The sequence below is a fragment of the Phasianus colchicus genome, chromosome 9 (assembly GCF_987193195.1).
Source record: "Phasianus colchicus chromosome 9, bPhaCol1.hap1.1, whole genome shotgun sequence".
NCBI lineage: Eukaryota > Metazoa > Chordata > Aves > Galliformes > Phasianidae > Phasianus > Phasianus colchicus.
The window spans coordinates 23441102-23462133 of NC_143444.1; the positions used below are offsets into that span (position 1 = coordinate 23441102).

General features: G+C 41.3%; 1 protein-coding gene across 2 annotated transcripts in view; it reads right to left on the reverse strand.

Annotated features, from left to right (window-relative positions):
- The window catches only part of EIF2B3 (eukaryotic translation initiation factor 2B subunit gamma), a 94051-nt gene that overhangs the window by 50093 nt on the left and 22926 nt on the right, over positions 1-21032 (reverse strand). For both annotated transcript variants that reach the window (XM_031601367.2, XM_090146587.1), the window contains exon 5: positions 20099-20210. In XM_031601367.2, the coding sequence (XP_031457227.1) occupies positions 20099-20210 (112 nt within the window). The remainder of the gene's footprint in view (positions 1-20098; positions 20211-21032) is intronic.

Consider the following 21032-nt stretch of genomic DNA (forward strand, 5'->3'; position numbering starts at 1 on the left):
GCACCTCACAAATAAACTAGCTGAGAAAGAGAAATCCCATGGCCTCCTTCCCTTTAACTTCATACAGCTGTTGGTGGAAAATATGAAGGCCTTTAAATAATCTCAAGGACCTGGGGCTATCTGTACTCCAACACTAATCCGAGCAGTGACACAATAAGAAGGCAATCACAGCTACTATTAACCTGGCTTCCAAGCTGATATGTGAATTACATCCACCGTGGGCTTATGGAGTATTAGTTCATCTCCCTGCTATCCCTCAAAGAAAAAGAAATAAATTAAAAGCACTCTAAGTGCTTTTCTATGCATTTATTTTGTAAGTAATTGCGAGCAGCTCGCACAGTCTGTGCAGCCAAAGCACATCCCTTCTTCCCCCTCCCACAACGCACACCGTGCTCTTGCAAGAAGTGCACCATCCACTTCCATCACACCGGGCTGACCCTGCCTGTCTGCACTGGAGGTGCTGCTCTCCTGTTGACACAAAACCGGTGTACAGACTCACACTAAGAGAAGCCTTACAGCAAAAGCTGCCAGACCACCTTTCATGTCTCGAGCATTCCTACTTTTAAAGGGAAAAAAAAAAATCCCTAAAATGCATTGCTCATTTACGGGACAGCTCTTGGCTGTAAACTCGCTAATAATAAAAGACCACTGTTACACTGGCTCTTCAAAAATCCCAGACACCTTATGACCTTAATTTTACACAGTGCTTTTGGCCAAAAGGATCCCAAAGCACTTAGCAAAATGAATGTCCCCACTGTACGGCGGGCCTGCGTTGCCCACCAGTGAAATGCTGCCATCTCTGGGCTGAACAGCAGCAGCTGTGGTGCACGGCTCTGCTCCCTGTCCTGGGTTGTCCTGCAAAACTGGGCCAGGCCACCCGCCTTCTGCCAGCTCTGCAGGAGGGCTGAGCAAGGTTTAATTAGAGGAATCACATCATCTATCATAGAACGGCTCTGGCTGGCAGTATGCTGTTTCTCAGGTGGAAGAACTGGTTCAGCTGTATTCTGAGGAACACCTGGGTGATGTAAGGCAGCTGGCACAGCGAGGAGAAGGGCACAGCCTGGCAGAAATACCATCACCAAGCTGGATTTAAAGGTGGCACGGACTGCTGCTGCCTGTCTTATGGACTGTGCCATGGCCCCCCAGTGACCCTGCCTCCCAAGCTCAGTCACCCTAAGTTCTTGGTGTTGCTCTTCCTTCAATTTTCTAACAACCTTATTTACAAAAACAAGAGGGCGTCATACAACACTCTTTGGTCCCTTGAGGGCCTAGCAGGGAAGGATGTGGCATGTTCACAGCACAGATCTCCCATCAGACACCCCAGCACCTGCCTGCAGACAGCTTGCAGACACCCAGGAACGTAACACTTCATCCTCCCAAAGCTGCTTCTGCAGAGGCCCTGCACCAGGAATGGCAAGTAGTTCAAAATCCAAATGTTTTATTGATCTAATGACCTAGAGTTGCTTGAAAGCCTTCTGAATAATAAATATTTTTCATTTATAACCTTCATCATGTGCCATTTTTCTTTGTTGTATTATATTATTAATATGCTCATGAGACTCTAATACAAATTATGAACCTACTTCTGACAAGAAGATGTTGAAAACTTTTTGGTAAAGAAACGTGCTTTCATTGAAAGCCAAAGATTAAGTCATTTTCTTTAGAATAAAGAGTATAGGTTAGCAGGCAGAGCTCAGGATTAATATTTGTTCAAGGTCAGTAATGGTTTACAATAAGCCAGCATGACCTTCCATACACAAAGACTCATTATCTTGGCACCAACACCACAACTGAACATTTACATCTCTCTGACTTCAGCGCTGAGCAGCGAGGGTGCTGACGGCTGCAGGGCCAACTCATCATACAGTCCTGCACAGAATGTTTTTCCTCACCCTGCTCCAGCTTCCTCTTAGGAAAGTGAGAACAGCAGCAATTCCTCGCCCGCCCCAAGAGGAGGAATGCTTCCTGGGTGCATGAGCATCCCCTGGGAGCACGCCGATACAGCTGCTGGGGTCAGCAGTTTCCCTAAGCTTGGTTCAAGGGGCTGCTCTGCCACACTGAGTGCAACAGCTGTGAGGAACAACGCGAGGGCTGGGGCTCCCCGCAGTCTCCCTACCCCCTTCTCCTTTCCCTGCCCTATACTGAAATACTGAAATATACGAGGTGCTTTTCCATTAGGTGCTGGTCTGCTAGAACACCCACGTGCTTCACTTGGAAAATAAAAAAGGGGCCAACATGATAATAAGGACGGAGTTTGGTATGAAGAGAGGAGAATACACTGAAGGAGGGCAGGGACTGCCAGAGACATTATTAATAGGTTCTACCCTTGAGCTCCAGCAGCTACTTGTTCTGCACACAGAGAAAAAGGATTAATCAAGCCTTGCACGTAAAGTTTCTTTCTCTGGTGTGCCAAAATATTTAAAGCAGTACATACAAAGTGAAAGCCTTTTTTTATACACATTCAATGTAATAATCTTATGCTACAGTTAAGGCTGGGATGACAATGAAGTAGATTACTGTGCACTATAACCAATTCAATTCCAACACAACAGGACATGGCTTAGTCACTTCGTTCAGATTTGGTATTTGAGCTTATTTTTCTTATGCTGAGCTAAACTGTGATTTAAGAGATTTAATCAAGCTTTGGGAAATGCTTTCTTTGCTAAAGGAGGAGAAAGAACTCAAAGTCTGCACCTGGCAACCCTAATGATTTCCAATTTTCAGCTCATTTTGCTTCCTGCTTAGTGGAAATTCACCTTAGCAAATAATAGTTCCCTAAGATCACCAGGGCTGAAAGGATGACAACACATAAGAGGAACAAGTTTTAAGCAAACAAGCGAAGCTGGAGGATTGAGTAGAGGCTACTGAAGAACAGCAGTTCCTGCTGATCCCTCCTACATCAGTTCCCAAAGGGCCGAGCAGCAGACATATGATATATTTTCTTAAATCAAATAATTACAGTAAATGCATGGGAAACAGTGAAACTGAATACTGGGTCAAAGCTGTAGGTCACTAGCAATATATAGCTTAAACACAAGAAGGTTGCCACAGTTTCTTTATGTCGCTGCCCTAGACTCAAAGGCAAACAGAACCAGACCCAGCACAGCACCCTGCCCAATGGAGCTTTGCTCCTGAGGGCTCCAAGGGTGTTCTGTGCCTCCCAGGTACAGAGGGGCATTTTCCTCACAGCTAGAACTTACAGTGTAGGATCTGCAAAACGCAGGTACCTCATGAGAGCCTTCTTCACTATTAGTTGCTTACAATTAAAAATCTCTTTTGAAATCTGTTACCACCTGATCACTCACTTTCCTTTGATAGTACAGTAGTGGGATGAGTTCCGCGTCCCTAAAGGGAAACAGAGCTCAAGTTATGACTCAGCCCCTGCACTGAGGTACACCCTCAGGCACACGGCAGCCTGGAGGTAGGGCAACATCAGTTTTGGGTCGTGAGATCTCAGGGCACTGAAAGCCAACAGGGCTCAGGACAGCATCAGCACTCAAATACTGCCCAGCTCTGCAGACAATACAGCAAGTAGTATAAATTCCACACAAGTAAAACAGAGATACTTCCATACTTTGCCATTCTGAAAGACACTACAGTATTTGTCAGCAAATATTTTAGAAGTATCTAATATGCAGTCATTAAAACAAAGCCTTAAAATAGAGAAAGCATTATTCTTTGTGCAGAGTGACAACAGAATTTAAAACCAAAAGAGAGTTAAAGTCCCTCTGAAGCCAACTGCTTCAGAGGAAGCCTCCTCTTCCTTTTCCAACCAAAAGTAACTCTATGAGTAATTCTTCTAATACGTAACTTGCATTTTACAAAACATCATCAGAAATACCAGGGGACGATGAACATAAAGATCAGGGGGAAAAAAATGACATAGGAACATTTGCTACCACAAGAAGAGTTTAACATCCACCCAAAGTCCAAGTATGCATTTTTTAAACAAGTAATTACAGCAGTTAGAACCACACTGCTTTAGTTTCTGATTAGACCAGATTACTCATAACTGAAAATTTCCAGATTTGTTAATGGCCATAACAGAAGTTACTGCAGCACATTACTGTAAGATTCTGAGCTTACACACAAAATGCTTTCAGGAGGACACTGAAGTTGGAGTGCTACAGCATGAAGAGCCACTGAACATAAACATACACTGTGCTCTTTAACATCTTTATCAATGACATTGATGACGGAATTGAGTGCACCCTCAGCAAGTTTGCTGACGACACCAAGCTGAGTGGTGTGGTTGACACAGTTGAAGGACGGGATGCCATTCAGAGGGACCTCGAGAGGCTAGAAAGGTGGGCCCGGGTGAACCTGATGAGGTTCAACACTGCAAAGTGCAGAGTTTTGCACTTGGGCCGGAGGAATCCCAGGCATCCCTACAGACTGGAAGGAGAGGTCCTTGAGAGCAGCCCTGTGGAGAAGGACCTGGGGGTCTTGGTAGACGAAAAACTTAACATGAGCCAGCAGTGTGCCCTTGCGGCTCGGAAGGCAAATGGGATCCTGGGCTCCATCAGAAGAGGGGTGGCCAGCAGGGACAGAGAGGTGATTGTTCCCCTCTACTCTGCTCTTGTGAGGCCCCATCTGGAATACTGCGTCCAGGTCTGGAGCCCCCAGTACAAGAAAGACAGGGAGCTGTTGGAGAGGGTCCAGAGGAGGGCCACAAAGATGATCAGGGGACTGGAGCACCTCCCCTATGAGGACAGGCTGAGGGAGCTGGGCTTGTTCAGCCTGGAGAAAAGAAGGCTGCGGGGTGACCTCATTGCAGCCTTTCAGTACATAAAGGGAGCCTACAAAGAGGAGGGGAATCAACTCTTTGAAAGGGTGAGTGACAGCAGGACAAGGGGAAATGGTTTTAAGCTGAGGGAAGGGAGATATAGGTTGGATGTCAGGGGGAAATTCTTTACGGAGAGAGTGGTGAGGTACTGGAACAGGCTGCCCAGGGAGGTTGTGGATGCCCCGTCCCTGGAGGTGTTCAAAGCCAGATTGGATGGGGCCCTGGGCAGTCTGGTCTAGCATTAGGTGGAATGGTGGTGGCCCTGCATGTGGCAGGGGGGTTGGAGATTCATGATCCTTGAGGTCCCTTCCAACCCTGGCAATTCTGTGATTCTGTGATTCTGTGATTCTGAGGACAGAATGCAATTTTCAACATTTTTCCTCACCTTTCACCCATTGCTAGGACCTGAATAACAGCTTAAGATTCAGCAGGGGGAATTTCACTCCTTTCACACAACGATAATATGGCTGTTAGAAAACTGCAATGGACAAGAGAAAATCCTGGCCAACTCAATGCACTGAAATGATATTTTTGAGCTGTAAGTTACCTTCACCCCGTGGATAATTACTGCTGAATTAGAAACCTCACACAAACAAGAGCTCTGGACAGCTCAGCACGTGTGAACTCAATACAGCAGGTGGGAACTACCTTTTATTAGAAGATATGGGCAGTATTCACTTTAAAAAGCCTTGAAGGAAAAATTATCTTGACACTAAGACACTGCTCAGTGTATTTTCATAGTCTAAATACTGATATTTAGGTGTTTTTTTTTTTTTTTTTTGCAGATGTCATTACAAAGTCCATTCCAGGCCAAAATTAGCAAGCATTTTATCACTGTGATGCAGGACACTGGCACACCTGTAGTCTCGAGACAGCTTGACTTCAGTAATTAAACAGATAGGAGAAAAGTCATTAATCTAGATTTAGTGGTCCTGAATGATGAAAGCAGTAATACAGAGCCATTTTCACCAGTGATCACAAGCCAAAGTTGAAAAGCAGAAAGAGAAAGACAGCAGCTGAACCCTCTGCTATCTGCAGTAGTGATTCAAACCATGCAGACTTGAGGCAATGAGACGTCTGTGGTGGGTAAGAGCATTTAGATGCATCCATAATTTGCTCTTCAAATACTTCTCTGTACCAAGACTAGAGAGGCAACAAATGCAGTCCTTCTCCTTTACAAAGGCTAAATCCATAGCAGGGCAATCTCCTCATCTTGAAACACTTAGCTTCACAAAAAGAAAAAGAAAACACATAGTAGATGACCTGAAGATTATCATTTACAGTTTTATGGCAACCTCAAATACTATTAAAATGAAACAACTTCTATTCCCTTCTTGCTTGGAAGAGACTGGGACCATTCCATCTGTGGTTGTGGACTGCTTCAGTATTATCCAACTGCATAAACGAAACTAGTGTCAAAATTAAGTTTTAAATGGCTTGAGGTTTATAGGAATTAAAGAAGGAAAAATTAAATTTGAAACTCTGCTTGTTTACTAGCACTAATTAAATATGCCAGATTTCTGGGCAAGCTTCCGAGCCTGTGGCTACTACGTTACTGGCTTGTAAAACAGTCAACAAGTACACGAGTACAAAGCACAAATACAATAACAGAGATTTCGTGTGCAGTCCTGCCCATAGTTTCTAAAGAAAAAATGTATTGGAAACAATCTGTAACTATAAAGACCTGTGCTAAGCCTCTAGACTCTATTAGTAACATAAAAAAGGGACCAAGTCTACAAAGGCTGCTTTTGCAGAGAACAGTATTTAAAAAAATAAATAAATAAAAATCAGAGAGAGGTAAGAAAAGCAGTAAGCACAACCAAAATGAACAGGAAGCTTTAAAAGATGTGTTACGTTTCCTTCTTCCAATGTGAGCTTCTGGGCTCCGTTCTGGAAGTATTTTGCTATTAAAAATAAAAGGGAGGCTTTGTACTTAACAGAAGCAGTGGGTCTGATTATTCACACTAACGAATATAAACTCCTCACAAGCGGTAGACTTTGTGATTACACTGGAATTTATTAAAAATGTGTTTATAATATAAAGCCCAAAATTCATATCTGACGCACGGCAAGGACAGTATCACACTAGGATGTCTTTTTAGATTATAACCTCTTAAGGCAGGTATTATCTTTGCACTAGTTCGCTTAAAATGTAGAAAACCAAGAGCTCACAGCCTATAAGCAAACTGTAAAACCATTAAGAAGGAACAAACTAAAGCCAACTTCAGCTGAAAGGCAGGCTCTGGCAGCTGCTCAGCCAGGCATGCAGGTGAAACGAAGCAGAACAGAACATAAGGATACCTGTCCCAGACAGGTGGGGCAGGAGATGGGGGGACAGAAGATCCACGGCCTGTAAGCTGTTCTTTGCACATCCTTCTTTCAGGAAACGCTTCCAATTTATTTTCAGGATCTCCAGAGAAGTGGCAAACAACTTTTAATGAGGAAACACTGGAGAACGATTTGCTGCCTCAATAGCTTCAAACTGAACAGCCTTGTACAGCGGCTCGAGTTAATGTATGTTCCCACTGTACAGTAGCCCTGCTCAACTGCAAGGAAACCAGGAATTATGCTTCAATAAAAACTCAGCCACACAAATATTCTGCTATAAAAACAAGGCATAAACATACAACTCTCCAACTTCCAGAATCACATACATGAGGCAGAGGGAAATGATATAAAAGTAACCAGGTTTTTGTTTCTATCTCGGATTTACAAGAGGAATTCCAGAAACGAAGTTCTTCCACAGAGGCACTGATTTAATTAGCCTACAGGGCTCACTTTATTTGTATTTGGATCTCTGACGTACATTGATTAAAAAACCAAAACCAACAACCACACAACGGATACACAGAAAACCATTTGCTAAGCCTTCTCTATGCCCAGGTGTAGCTTAAAAACTTTCAAATACACTCTCATGAGCTCCTCCTTACATACAAATGATACTTCATAGTATATACAAAGTATGTGTGTTTTCAATTAAAAACATGACCAGATCGATTGGATCATACAATCTTGCAAACCAGCCAAAAATCAAATACAAACTGAAGCCTCAAAGCAATTTCTGGAAGTATAAACTGTACAGCGTAGCAGTTCTATTTCTGGTAAGAAAAATCACCTCTCCTTTCAAAGTGCCTCTGGAAGTGACGGCAGTGCTTAAAAACACATTGTCAGTTCAGCAGGGAAACAGTTCCATTAATAAAAGACACTTCAAAATCATTCAGAAATGTTCTCTGGGGAAAATCTTGGCTTATCAAGTCAGCATTTAATGATCATGTCACAGGAGAACACTTGCTTCTTACCGTTTGAAACTTTTAATCTTAATTTTGGGCCTTCCTCAACTAACTGGCTGAGGTAATTAGTTCCTCAGAGGTGTGAATGCAGGATTGATTCTGATTGACTCACTCACAGACTCACAGAATGGCCTGGGTTGGAAGGGACCTCAAGGATCATGAATCTCCAACCCCCCGGCCACATGCAGGGCCACCAACCTCCCCATTTTATACTAGACCAGGCTGCCCAGGGCCCCATCCAACCTGTAACAGTGAGGGAGATGTTGCTTAGGGTCATGAGCAAGACTACTAAGAACTGCTTCTCGTACACTTTTTTCCTCCACCATATTTTGATCCACATCACTACAAATTGTCTCTGGTTGTCCTTCATCCCATTAGATTGAAACCTCGGAGTACTCTGGAATTTTGAGCTTTCTGTACTTTCTGTCATTTGAAGATTTTTACTTAGGACTCAACACTTTTCTCAGAGATGCACGATTTCACATTCTTGCATCAAACTACCAATGCTTTCAAGGTGGTAAAATGATCTTTCATTACTTCAAAAATAGAAATGAGGAAATGGATAAAGTGACAAACTTGTTTGCAGCAGGTTACTCACCTGTTATTCAACCCTGATGTCTGGCATTTCTGCTGTTCACTGCATTCTTGCCTTACATTAGAATTATGAATCATTTAAGTTGGAAAAGACCTCCAAGATCACCAAATTCAACCATCAACCTGACCTACAGTGTCCCATTCCTTAATGCCACGTCTGCACATCTCTGAAATACTGCCAAGGCTGGGGATTCACCACTTCCAGGGCAGCCCGTTCCAGCACCTGACCACTCCCTCTGAGAAGAAATTGCTCCTGACACCCAATCTAAACCTCTTCTGGAACAACTGGAGACCACTTCCTCACATTCTACATATTCATTTATGATCTTCGAGGTCAGTATTTAACAGAGCAGTAACACCTTTTATATTACCACAATCCATGGTTCAGAAACAATCAAGTCTTCCCGCATAAAGTATTCATTCAGAACTGAATAAGCAGATCACACATGGCTATCCAAATCACCACAAAAGCATTTTTTAAAGCAGATCACCCATAAAGAATTTTAAAAACATTCAGACAAAATGAAAGCAATTAGTCTTTGGAGTGATAGTCTTCTAGAGGACATTACTTTTCTAATAAAGAAAGTAAGCTATATCTGAAGAACTGTAAAAGACTACGTGTTGGATATTTGCATTTTGGGGGAGCCTCAAAGTGATGACCAAAGCTGTAAATGTGGATAGAAAAAGGCAATTCTCATCTTGGAATTTTGAAGCTGCTATCAGATGGCCAAACTGGAAGTGGCCATCAGCAAAGCAAACTCAGGGATTGACAAACATAAGCATCACCTTTCCTCCTTTATCTGGGGTAATACAGACCTGAGGAAGCCCTGGCAATACTACTGCTCTGGCTCCAAGGCTGGCTCCCACCAAGTGCCCCCGGCTCCTCCTTGCGTGGGAGCTGCACCAACACCCACTACACACTGCCAGCCGGCCCTGGCAGCACCACAGATGCTTGTATGTTAGCTCAGGTGCAGTGCCAGACTCAAGGCAGTATTTGTAAAACCAGGTCACATGCAGGCAAGGAATCACCTATCCGCAAATTTCACAGTGTGCACTCAGGAATAGTGGCTTGTTAAGGGGAAACAAACCGTATTTCATTTTTCACTGTATGTCCAATGCTTTCCTATGAAAAACTGGAGAACGAGTAGTATTATGCACAATAATACATTTGAGTATTACTGGGATCTGAGGGATGAAACAACGTGAGTGCTGAAACTGGAAATCTAGGGATAAACATGACCTGTAGCTCACGCTGCATGCAGTGTTACACCAGCTGCTTCCTGCAGATTGTTTTAGCAAGTACTAAATGCAGGAAAGGCAACAGTTCATACCCTATACCCAGAGTAGCATTTTACATTTACATTACTGACATAAACATTCATGAGTTATGCCGTATGAGGCTGGAGTAGTAATATTGTGTTTATTTTAAAAAGTGAAGAAATTATGAGAGACAAATTTGAAGCAGACTTCTTGAGGCCACAAAGGCAAGTAGAAGCGAGATCTCTTTGTACATTATTTACAAGATAATCTTAATGCAAACAGGTGATAGCACATCAATTGACATGGTATCTTTCAACCTTTCCAGCATCAGATCACCAAGAGAACTATACTGCTGTGAACAGAAAGGTGGCTCATTTCAATGGCTTTCTACAACTATCAAACTTCAACATTTTAATATTTTTCTTTTTTTTCTTTTTTACCTCAAAGACAAGTGTACATCACTGAGAAGTAAGGTCAGACAACATTTCTGCAAACCCTTCAGGTCAACAGACGTCCAGAACGTGAGAAATCATTTTAAACCCCAGGCACCTGACACACACGAAGGCCCATAATCTGCATAACAACTCCAGTATCATAACCCCTTCCTCTGACAAATACTAAGAAACAATGCCAAAATTTAGGGTTCTATTGTTTTTGCTATTTGTTTTTCCAGGTTGTTTCCTTCACATAACAACGCAAATCAGAACACAGAATCTTGCATTCTAGAGCTATACTACTATGGCATGGATCTAAAACAAACACATTCAGTAGATGTATTCCTTAAATCTTAAACATATACTATTTCCCCAAATGGTAGGATATAGAAAAACAAAACAGCAAGTATTAATTTGGCTCAGTGATCCACTTCCTCAATAACCAGAGGTTACCTTTAACCACATCGATTTAACAAAGGAATCTAAATTGTATAAATCTATGTCTCAATTAACATTTTGTTTAGGAAGAGTTATGGAACAGAAACAAAATGTAATCATTTGCTAGCACAGTGGCTCCAGAGGTCTGGGAGGGAGCTCATGAAGAATGAAACTGAATGTGGGAATGGTCCATTATTCTTTCAATAGCGTCTGGTGCTGCAAATTGTGTGTGTGCATACTTTCCTACTTGAAAAGCTTAAGTCTTCAGTAGCTTCTTGGTCTGGGAAAATGGCAGGCACCCAAATGCTAACACAGGGATCTAGGAAAGAAATCTACCTGAAGAACAATATTTTTCAAGTGGCTTTAGAAGTGAAAAATGGCCATAAAGAGAAGTCTCACACTCAAGGGATTTTATTCCTTCTGTCTGGCTGCAGTTCGTCAGGTGCCATTCCCTGCATACATCCCCAGCACATTCTAATGCAAGAATGGAGAGGGCCTCTCTGAAAATAATCACACTTGCTGAAAGACCTGCCCTGCATAAATATCTCTAACAACAGTACAAACAGAAATCAGCCTTCTTACCCAATACTTCAGTTGAAATTTATGGCACCGCTGGCTCTGATTCTGTTATTGCTGTTCTACCTGGCGAAGGCTCAAAGTCACAGAACTGGGAATTTCAGAGGTATTTTCAGCAATGCAGTACTCATTTGGGGAATAAAAAAAAAAAAAAAACCCAAAAAACAACAACAACAAAAAATACATACTTAGTTCTATAAATGCTGTACCGATGTGTGAGTGAACAAAGCTATATAATACACATATCTGCAGACGTGTTTGCACACACCATAGAGACAGAACAGAGAGAAGTTAGGGACAGGCATGGCCTCTGAAATGATATTTAATGCTACAGCTTGGGAGTAATAAAGCAAGAAAAAAAATCAAAGGGAATACTGAAAAACAGTCTCTTGTGCTCTTACAAATATCACCAGCTGCTGGAAGATTTATATGCAGAAAAACTAGAAGTTCAGTTTTAACTTGAATTTCCCTCGTTTTCTTACTGATTTGCTTTCAGGCCTTGGAGTTTAATTAAAGTCCATCGGCCAATTTTTTTTTTTCTTCCGTTTGAAGGCCACAAATCATTCCTTTCAAATATTTCCTATTCATATCGACTGACTCAGATTTGAAAAATACAAATTATGAATATTCCCCAGGACCCCCCACTTCAAAAAGAAAAAACAAAAGCAAAAACGAGATAAAGAATTTCAAGCTCATCCACCAAAGCAGAACAAATAGTTATTGCTGGCCAATACAGCAATAGGTATGCAGCTACATGCAAGTTACACTTAAAATGAGTAACTGTGCTACATACAGCATTCTGCATTAACAGTTTGCATATCAAGGACCAATTGCCACTTTCTCATAATTCCTAATATGACAAGCATACATTTGATGACCGAGGAAGCAGTCTTAGAAGAAATCTCCAAGACAACTGGCTAAGAAGTTTTACTGCTTGTAAAAGGGATCTCTATCTAATCTTCTTTAGTTGGAGAAATGGTGCAATAAATTCGCTGAAGAGAAAAGAAGGATTTAAAGCCAGAGAAAATTAGGATTTTTCAAAGCTGAAATGTAGAGGACATGGTGCCCTTAGGAATAGATCCCTGCTATTTACTCGATCTACTGGAAGAACTCCCGTGGAGCATGTCTTAGCAAGAGAAAGGAAAGTTTGCTATGCTCTTCATTTCCTGTGTAATTCCAGAAACTGCCAGCACAATGCTGTTTGGGGGGAACCACACAACGGCTATTCAAGAGGGAATTCAGCATTGTATTCTGAATGAATGGAAACATTTTGAAAGATATATACTTGCTGCAAGTAAAGTAAGAAGGCAAACCCAGTAAAGATCCCGGGCACACATACACCTCCAACTAGTTCACTGCATATCCTCACTCTTTCCGCTGTGACTTCCACAACATTCTTAGAATTGCTAATTGTAATAAATCATCCAAGCTAGAGTTCACAGGAGCTACGAGTAAATGCAATAAAATAGCATTAAAAAAAATTATGCAACCACAGGTCAACTGACACCAATTACAGCCACTTGCACAGAGAGATGATCATTTGTATGACCAGAATGAAGGGAAGGCTCTTCTAAGCCCGGGCTTTTCCACATGATCTAGATGAATAGTTCCTTATGAAATTTCTAAGGGTATTTGCCTCCAGCCCACTGCAGAAAGCTTCTGCTAAGCATGACAACATAAAGGATTAAAATGCAGACAAAAAAAACCCAAAAAAACCAGCAATGCAGCATGGTAAGCAAACCACAACCATAAGCACTGGTTGAGCTCAGGAATCAGGGCCTCAGCCCCAAGCAGAATCAGATCTTTTAACTGAAGAGGAACAGTCACATGCCTCATTTCACCCTTACTTTGCTTTAAACTAGGCTGTTTCCTCCCCCCAGTATTCCACATTGGCTGATAAATTCCCCAACGGCGGGTGTTAACTAACTCTGCATTCCAGTCTGCTCTGCGTCATGGAGTTCCACATCCCGCTGATGAGGAACACATGGCTGACATGTGGTGGGGAGAGCCTGACAGCACTCACACAAGTAGGGATAACTCCTCTGACCTTTGGCTTTTCTTCTCTGTACCATCCCAGCCACACAATAAGGAGTCTGTGCCCCTCTGTGGCTTCCTGGTCATTCTGGGGATGTTGGACACAAGGTGAAATCCTAAGATTTCAACAAGCAGCTACACAGTGCCTCTCCAAATATACACTGTAGCTGAAAACATATGTTGAGAGCAAAACATGGATCATTCTGTGCCTCTCTAACCTGGCCATCCATAGGAACTCCTACATCATACAGGTAACATCTACATCAATGGGGGTAAATACGCCACTAAAACAACCAGCAATGGCTACATTTCCTGCCTTTGTGCACTGCAAAAATGGCATGGTGGCAACTGTACTGAAATATTACGTTTTTGGTTTTGGTTTTTTTTTTTTCCTTTTTAAATGAACAGAATATTTGTCATCTTTTCAAGATCCAAGCCTCTTTCAGAGTAACAGTGAGATGCAACTTCAGTATTATCCAACCTGATGACTCACACAAAGCACTACACTTACAGAGTCACACGCACTCCACAGCGTCCAAACAACACGGTCATCTCTTCCTCCTTTGAAACCTTCAAAAAGTAAAACTGAGTCATGGGCTAAATGCTGGTCCGAGACCTCAGCATCAGACAGATGACTAATGACAAGCCACACAACATGCATTTACTGACATTTAGAAACCAAATGCTGAGCCTCGTGCTCTCTGCTTTTGGTCCTACACTTAGTGTAAAGCTGGCAAGAATCTTGCAGTAAAATTTAACCTATTGCCAATAACTCTTTCTGTAGCTAAATTCAACAAAGTCCTCGCTAATATTTCCAGATTCCAAAGATCCATGACCTCTTACCTGTGCAAGTTGTCAAGACATGTTATGATCTTTCTTTTACAAACAATATCTGGGCATATTACACATCCCTTCCGTCTCTCACTGAATAAAATAATATAGCAGCAGCAAAACACAATACAGTCCAGTGGAAGCAACTGTATTAAAATCAGTTATAGCAGCACGTTATTTAAAATGTAGGGGTCAACGTCTTGTGAACTGAATTCAATAGAATATTCCTGTTTGTATAAGATGCATTAGCAAATAAAAGCACCAAATCAAATGTTTTCCTCGTATTTGGATAAATCCATTATAGAAACAATACATAATTTCAAAAATACTTGGTTCCTGAAGTTGAAGGCTATACTCATCCCCAACATACTTGCAGAAAAAGCAGAACAAGCTGACCAAAGTTTAAATGCATAATAATAAAGGCCAACTTTGTATGAAAATTAATGCCTTTTAGGTTACAGCAGTTACTTTTAGTGACCAGAGAAACTTTTCAACAGGCAAGCAGGACCTCTAAGAGCATCTTTTGAACATCTACTCCCAACTTACGTCTCAGAAACTGAAAGGCCAATATTTTTTCTGAACCATTCAGCAAAGTCTTCTTTTGTAAAGAAATATGATTGAAGCTACATCATTTTTTTAAAGCACAGTTATAGTCTGAGAAGTTAGTGTGTAAAAATCACACTCTCTTATTCAATAGAGTTAATTCTCCTGTTTTGACTCAGAGTCAGATCTGCTTGCTTTACTGGCAAAAATAATTTTTTACAACTCTTAAAATTCCTGCTAGTACTGTGAAACCAATTCAGTTCTGAAAAGGAGAGCCAGATTCTAATCTGGCTTGTGCATCTGCAGGAGGACGATTACCCGAATGTACACATGCAATTCCTGTTTCTGTGTTGAAGGAGCCAAAAGCAAACCCAACTTATTTTCTGATTATTAGCATTAACCAGAAAAAAAATATTTATGAAAAGAGCAGATCTGAAATAACTGCAAAAATAGACTTAGAGTAACAGCAAAGACATTAGGATCCACACATCACTTTCAGAAAGTCACATTTCAGAGAAAAGAGAAATATCCAACATCTTTCCACAGCATTCCTTAAAACATCAGTTGAATGCAGAGAAAACCTTGAAGTTTTCTGCTAGTGAAAACTATCATGTTTTTTTCCCAGCACAGGAGCAACACCAAAGCTACCATACACATCATAATCTTGTAGACAGCGAAGCCCAGCTGAGAGTTATTGCTCCCTGCTCTGCCCTGACTTGCTCCTCTGGGTTTCCCTACTGAGCTGGGTTATCATCACCCTCCTTTCAGATCTGCCAGAAGTATTGCTTGTGGGACCACTCCCTAAAGCACAATGCAGAACGGACCAGGTTATCAAAGCCTTGCCTTTCCACCTATTAGAAATAATCCACCTCATTCTGACACGTGACTGATGAAGTACTCTATCTAGAAGAACATCTGCCCACGATCTTCTTTAGGATGCTTTACACAATGGAAAAATCAGCCTCTACCTATGTCATTCCCAACCTTTCTCGTGGAACTATATTTTACAAGAGAAAAATAAATGAGCCACCACAAGGGCAGCAGAGTATTACAGAGATGCCATTTTCCCAAAGAGGGCAGCTGCAGAACAGAAAATCTTAGGAAGCTGCTGAGTTTATGTATGATCTGCTTATTTAAGGCAAATTATCAGCAGAAAAGGAGGCAATATCCCAAGGCAACTGAAAGGAAATCAAGTGTATCAAAGCTATTTCGGAACTCCCATTACCTACACACTTGGCAATGCAGACATTCAGTGTTATACCACACTGCTCATTTTTAGTCTCCTGATGCAAGGGGAAAGGGAAGAAAAGACTCCCTCCCGTCTTACCCTCTCTCCCCCCTTTCTACTAAAATATCTTAAAAACAGATCTGCATTGTTACTTCAAGGTTACTAATGTTAGTACTATATATATTTATAGATGAGATATTCCTTTCTGTCTGAAGCGCATGAGGTAATAAGTAGCTGGAATTGTCACGGTGATTTATTAACATATTCTCTAGGAGAAGCCCTGCACCTGCGTCTGTGCAGATGGAACACCCACGAAGACTGAACTCACCCTTACACAGCCCACAATATCTTAAAAGGAAATGCTCCAAATTTAGACCTGCTCCAACAGGTGTCTTTTACTGTCTCGCTTTGCACGACCATAAATATCAGAGGTGGAGCAAAAAGTTCCCGTCCATTATAATCGTGCTTTGAAAACAAATACTTTTGCCCCGTCTCCATCTGAAAACAAAAAAGGCAGCTATGGAATTCTCATCATTTCCTCACTCCTTCATTCTGCCAAGCCCTAAGTCAGAGATGTCACCGGCAACACCGGGCTCCAGGGATGAGCACATAGCTTTCTTTTTTCCTCTTCAAAGAGCCCTCAACTGGCTCTGAAACCTCCCCATACTGTATTTCTTTCACTCTCATCTTGCAGCTATTTGCCTGAGTGAATGACATGCACAGGCTGTTCAGGGCTTTTTATTAGCTCTCATTACCCAAACAGGAACCATTTCCTTAGGAAAGCCTTCCCCAGCAGCATTAGTCTCTCTAGGTACTATCAATAAACGTGCCTCTCAGCCCATCCTAATGGACACTATGATGAGCCTGAATGGACATATCTGATGCTGCTTTGCACTTGTATACTACAGGAAGGATGCTACCTGTAGGACCAGTCATCAAGATGATGATAAGAATGGAGAAAAAAATAAGTAAATGATGAACAGAAAGCTTCTGCCAAATTTTCTCTGACAATCAAAGGAGAAAAATCAAACCTCCTTTCTCTGCAGTAACAGTAAGAATCATTTCTCAAAACCAAAGCTGCTATCCACAACTCAAAAAAAAAAAAAACAAAACCAAATAAACAAACAAAAAACACAACAAACGAAACCAAAGCAACAAATCCTGAAAAGAATTCTAATCAAATTGAGAAACGGAGTTACACATTACACCCTGAACTCAGAAATCCTATTGTTTCCTTCCGTAGCACTTTTTATTATTACAAGAACGCCCAAGTCAAGAGCAAATAAATATTTAATACTCAACAGGTACTCAAGAGAATGTGTATTTTCCCCTGTCCCTCCTCACCAGCTGCTCTTTTATGGCAGGAAAGTGAAGAGCGTGAAATCCAATGATAGGAAGAAGGCAAAGGTCAGGAAAAAGGTTTTTCTTCAAGGATTTAAATTAGTGTTCTACAGCTTTGGATGTTTTGTCAACAGGACTTCCCTCCTGTGAGAAGGGGAAGCCAAAGGTCCTTTGAACCACTTCTGTACGGGATCTAGAATTTTACCAGTAACAAGAGTCTTAGCTTTAAAGAAAATCTCATCCTCTCTCTTCCCAATCCTTCCACCACTCCTCTCCCTGCTCCTTAAAAGCAAGGAGGGGTGGAAGAGAAAAAAAAAACAAAATAAAAAGGATCTGAAAAGCAAACCAAGCACTGAAGGAGTTCTAGAGTTCATGTAACAAGACCACCATAACCCTTCAAAGAAACCATTAAAAGCAAAACAAACAAAAGCAATACCCTCAAGATGTCTATTGTATTTTACAAGCACTGAATTGAGTGCACTGGAAATTCTCCCATCTTCCAACAACGTCTGTTATTTCATTAAAACAAAGTCCAGAGATCAAGAAACGGCCAACATGGTAGCTGAAAGTCAGTCACATCAAGTGATCCATGAAGACAAACGAGATTGGGCTTGCTCTTTTTTTTTTTTTCTCCTTGCTTTACTATGATGTTTAAAAAAAGACTTCAAAGATAGTTTTAAGCATTGCTTTTGTTTCTCACATGAGAAAGCCAGACCTTGAGCAGGTCTAGACAACACGGTGGTTAAAACTTCATTATCTGCCAACACTTTGTCTTCCTAGAGCTCCCACAGTTGTTGCTACCCTGGAATTGCCTCACTAGAAAATATCTGAGGATATCCATATAGTATTTTTCTTCCCTTAGAACTTCTCCAAGATGGCAGCTGTAAAACAGAGCACATGCTAGCACCCACAGCACAGCACAGCATCCACAACAGGCAGTTTCAGAGGGCAGCAACATCAGAGGCTCTGCCAAGTAGGTCCTGGGCCAAGGCTTTCAAACTACCAGGTTGCTGAAGATGTTATCCTTTGAATCCTAACACAAAATCAAGGTCTTGGCTAATTCTATACTTCTCCTGAGAATTTTCACAGTATGTGCCTATATTTTATTTTTAACTTTTTTCTAAACTTACCACATCTTCTCTCTTTGTGCCTCTGGACTATCATCTGTGAGTTTCACCTGGAGGATGGTTAACACTTTGCATTATATTTACATATGCACAGCTATCAAAGCTAACTAAGACAGAGATACAGATTTTATCACATCCACTTATCATCAACATTACATTTACCAGACCCCAAACTGCCACACTGAAGAAGGTCTGCTGAAAACAATGCAACTGAACAGGTGTTCCTGAAGGCAAAGTTTGGCTTGCAGGATAAAGCCTGATTAATTTAGCTATAGGGTAACAGGAATGAAAAACCTCTGCTGAGATGAACCTGTAAAATCAGAGGTCAGCTAAGCTCACATGTGTTACAGCAATTTCTGGGTTGCTGTACTACAGGCACCCGCTACTGCTAGAAAGCCATAAAGAAAAGCCTAAGTAGATAAAACATTCCTCCCTAGCTCAGAATAGACCCATGAGTGTTTGTTTATTCAAAACCACAGAATGCAACAGTGTTGAATTTCCTGCACTGTGCAGATAACTGCCATGTATGAACAGAACACACACCTGCAGCTCAATCCTTGTCATGTCCAAGAAAAAAAATAGGAGAGAGACAATGAGGAATCCTGGGACAGACTCTTTCCATCACAGCAGTTAACGTGGCTCAACTCTTGGCCACTGTCATCAAGGGTAATCCTTCAATTTTGGCAGAAGAGGAGTCATTTTTCCATGGACACATAGCATCCCCCTCGCATCTGGTAGCAGGATGTTAAAGGAAAGATTACACCTAGCAGTGAATTGTTAAAGCCCAAATATTTCACATGGCCTACAGCATACACCAGAGACATTTTCACAGAAGAGATTATCTGGGAGCAGACCCCAGATGTCTGTATCCTTGACTTACAAGGTCCACATGGATGAATTTTCAGCTCTTAGATGGCTGCCCTGCAGGTGTCTAATCTCAGAGGTGAAAGCCTGACTGTCAGCCTGGAACAGACTACAAAGGCTGGCCTCTGAAGGAGCCAGCAGAGCTTTCCACAGAAGATGTCAGACAGTATGCATCTTAGAGAACTAAAATTGCTGTATAGAAGAGTATAGAGAGCAACAAACCATCCTTCATTTTTCTAATAATGGATATGAATTATACTGCACAGGAACCTCAGCTAAATCTGACACATTTAATAAATTTATCCAAATCCTCAGTGCAATTTAATGCTGGATATAACACAGATTTTCTAATGAATCTTTTTAGGCCTGGAAATGCAGCTGAGGTTTTACACCTTATATGCAGAAAGTGTTTCATGAAACCCTGAGAGCCTTTCTCAGATTCTCTGAGGTTACAAAGTTTCATTTATGGACTTAGGTCTATCACTCCTGAATATTAGAATCTAAATTGCATCTGAATTGTATCATAACATTGGACTCATTTCACAGAAAGTTGCTTTTCCATTCATACCACTTTCCCTGAAATTTTTCACAACCAAGGTATTGGACAAGCTTATTAACTGCTTGTAATGTTGTAACAAGTAATAAGGTATTGTTCACTCCCTATTCCAAAAGGTTGTCTTCCTCCTCCCATCTTAACCTTTCTTTAAGAGTGAAGTAGGAACATTCCAAGTTCTGTTTCTATTACAGCTTACTTCTGCAGGATGGATCTTTTAATGACAAGTTCTTCATCTAGGTCAGCTTCATTAGCCATGAAGAGCAATCTTTTTCCCGTGTCATCCACTCCAATGAAGTCCCGCTGCTCCACTGAAGTTAAAATAAACAAACAAACAAACAATTATTTAACCCTGTCTTAATGTACGCTGGAAAGACAAATGGATCACCAACCACCCTTGAAATATAAAACACTAGGTTTCAGGTTAACCCAGTAAATCAGTGAATGCACAGTGAATGCACAATAAATGTTTAAAAATATATATATTATTATTATTCTCTACTTCTTTTCAGACAGGGTAGCTGATATACATCTATTATGACATTGGAAACACTTTCCTTTCTGCATCTTTTTTATGGAGATGCCAAATACAGGTCATGACATGCAACACTCTGTATTGAGCTATGAAGGAACTGTGCTTTCCTTCTCTTTCTCTCTTTAAATTGCTACCTGAATTTACACAGCAAGCCCACAGGAATCAGAGAGCTCTTCAAAATCCAACTTCTTCCTCCTCATCATAAATCACCCCACATGAGAATTAAATAGTCTGGAGAAGATTATGATTTCAGGTAAGATGTAACTACTTTGCAACTGATCTGCAACTTAAGATTTCTATTTCTGTCTGTATTTATCTGAAATCACACACACAGATATAAAGGTAGATTTTGAAACCTGTGTTTCCAAGAAGGTCTTCTGTTTATAAAACGGCCAAGCAAGAGACTGCTGAATTGTTACCTGCACTACCAATTCCCATCAGCTGCCATCAGTGACAGCACATCAACAGTGATGTATTTTTGAATGGTTTTCTACAACTTCTGAATAACAGTGGTGGAGCTTACTCTCAACTGCACCTCACAGTACCTGCCTCAGCTGGCAGCACCCATATGCTGCTCTTTAAATCAATAGCAGAATGC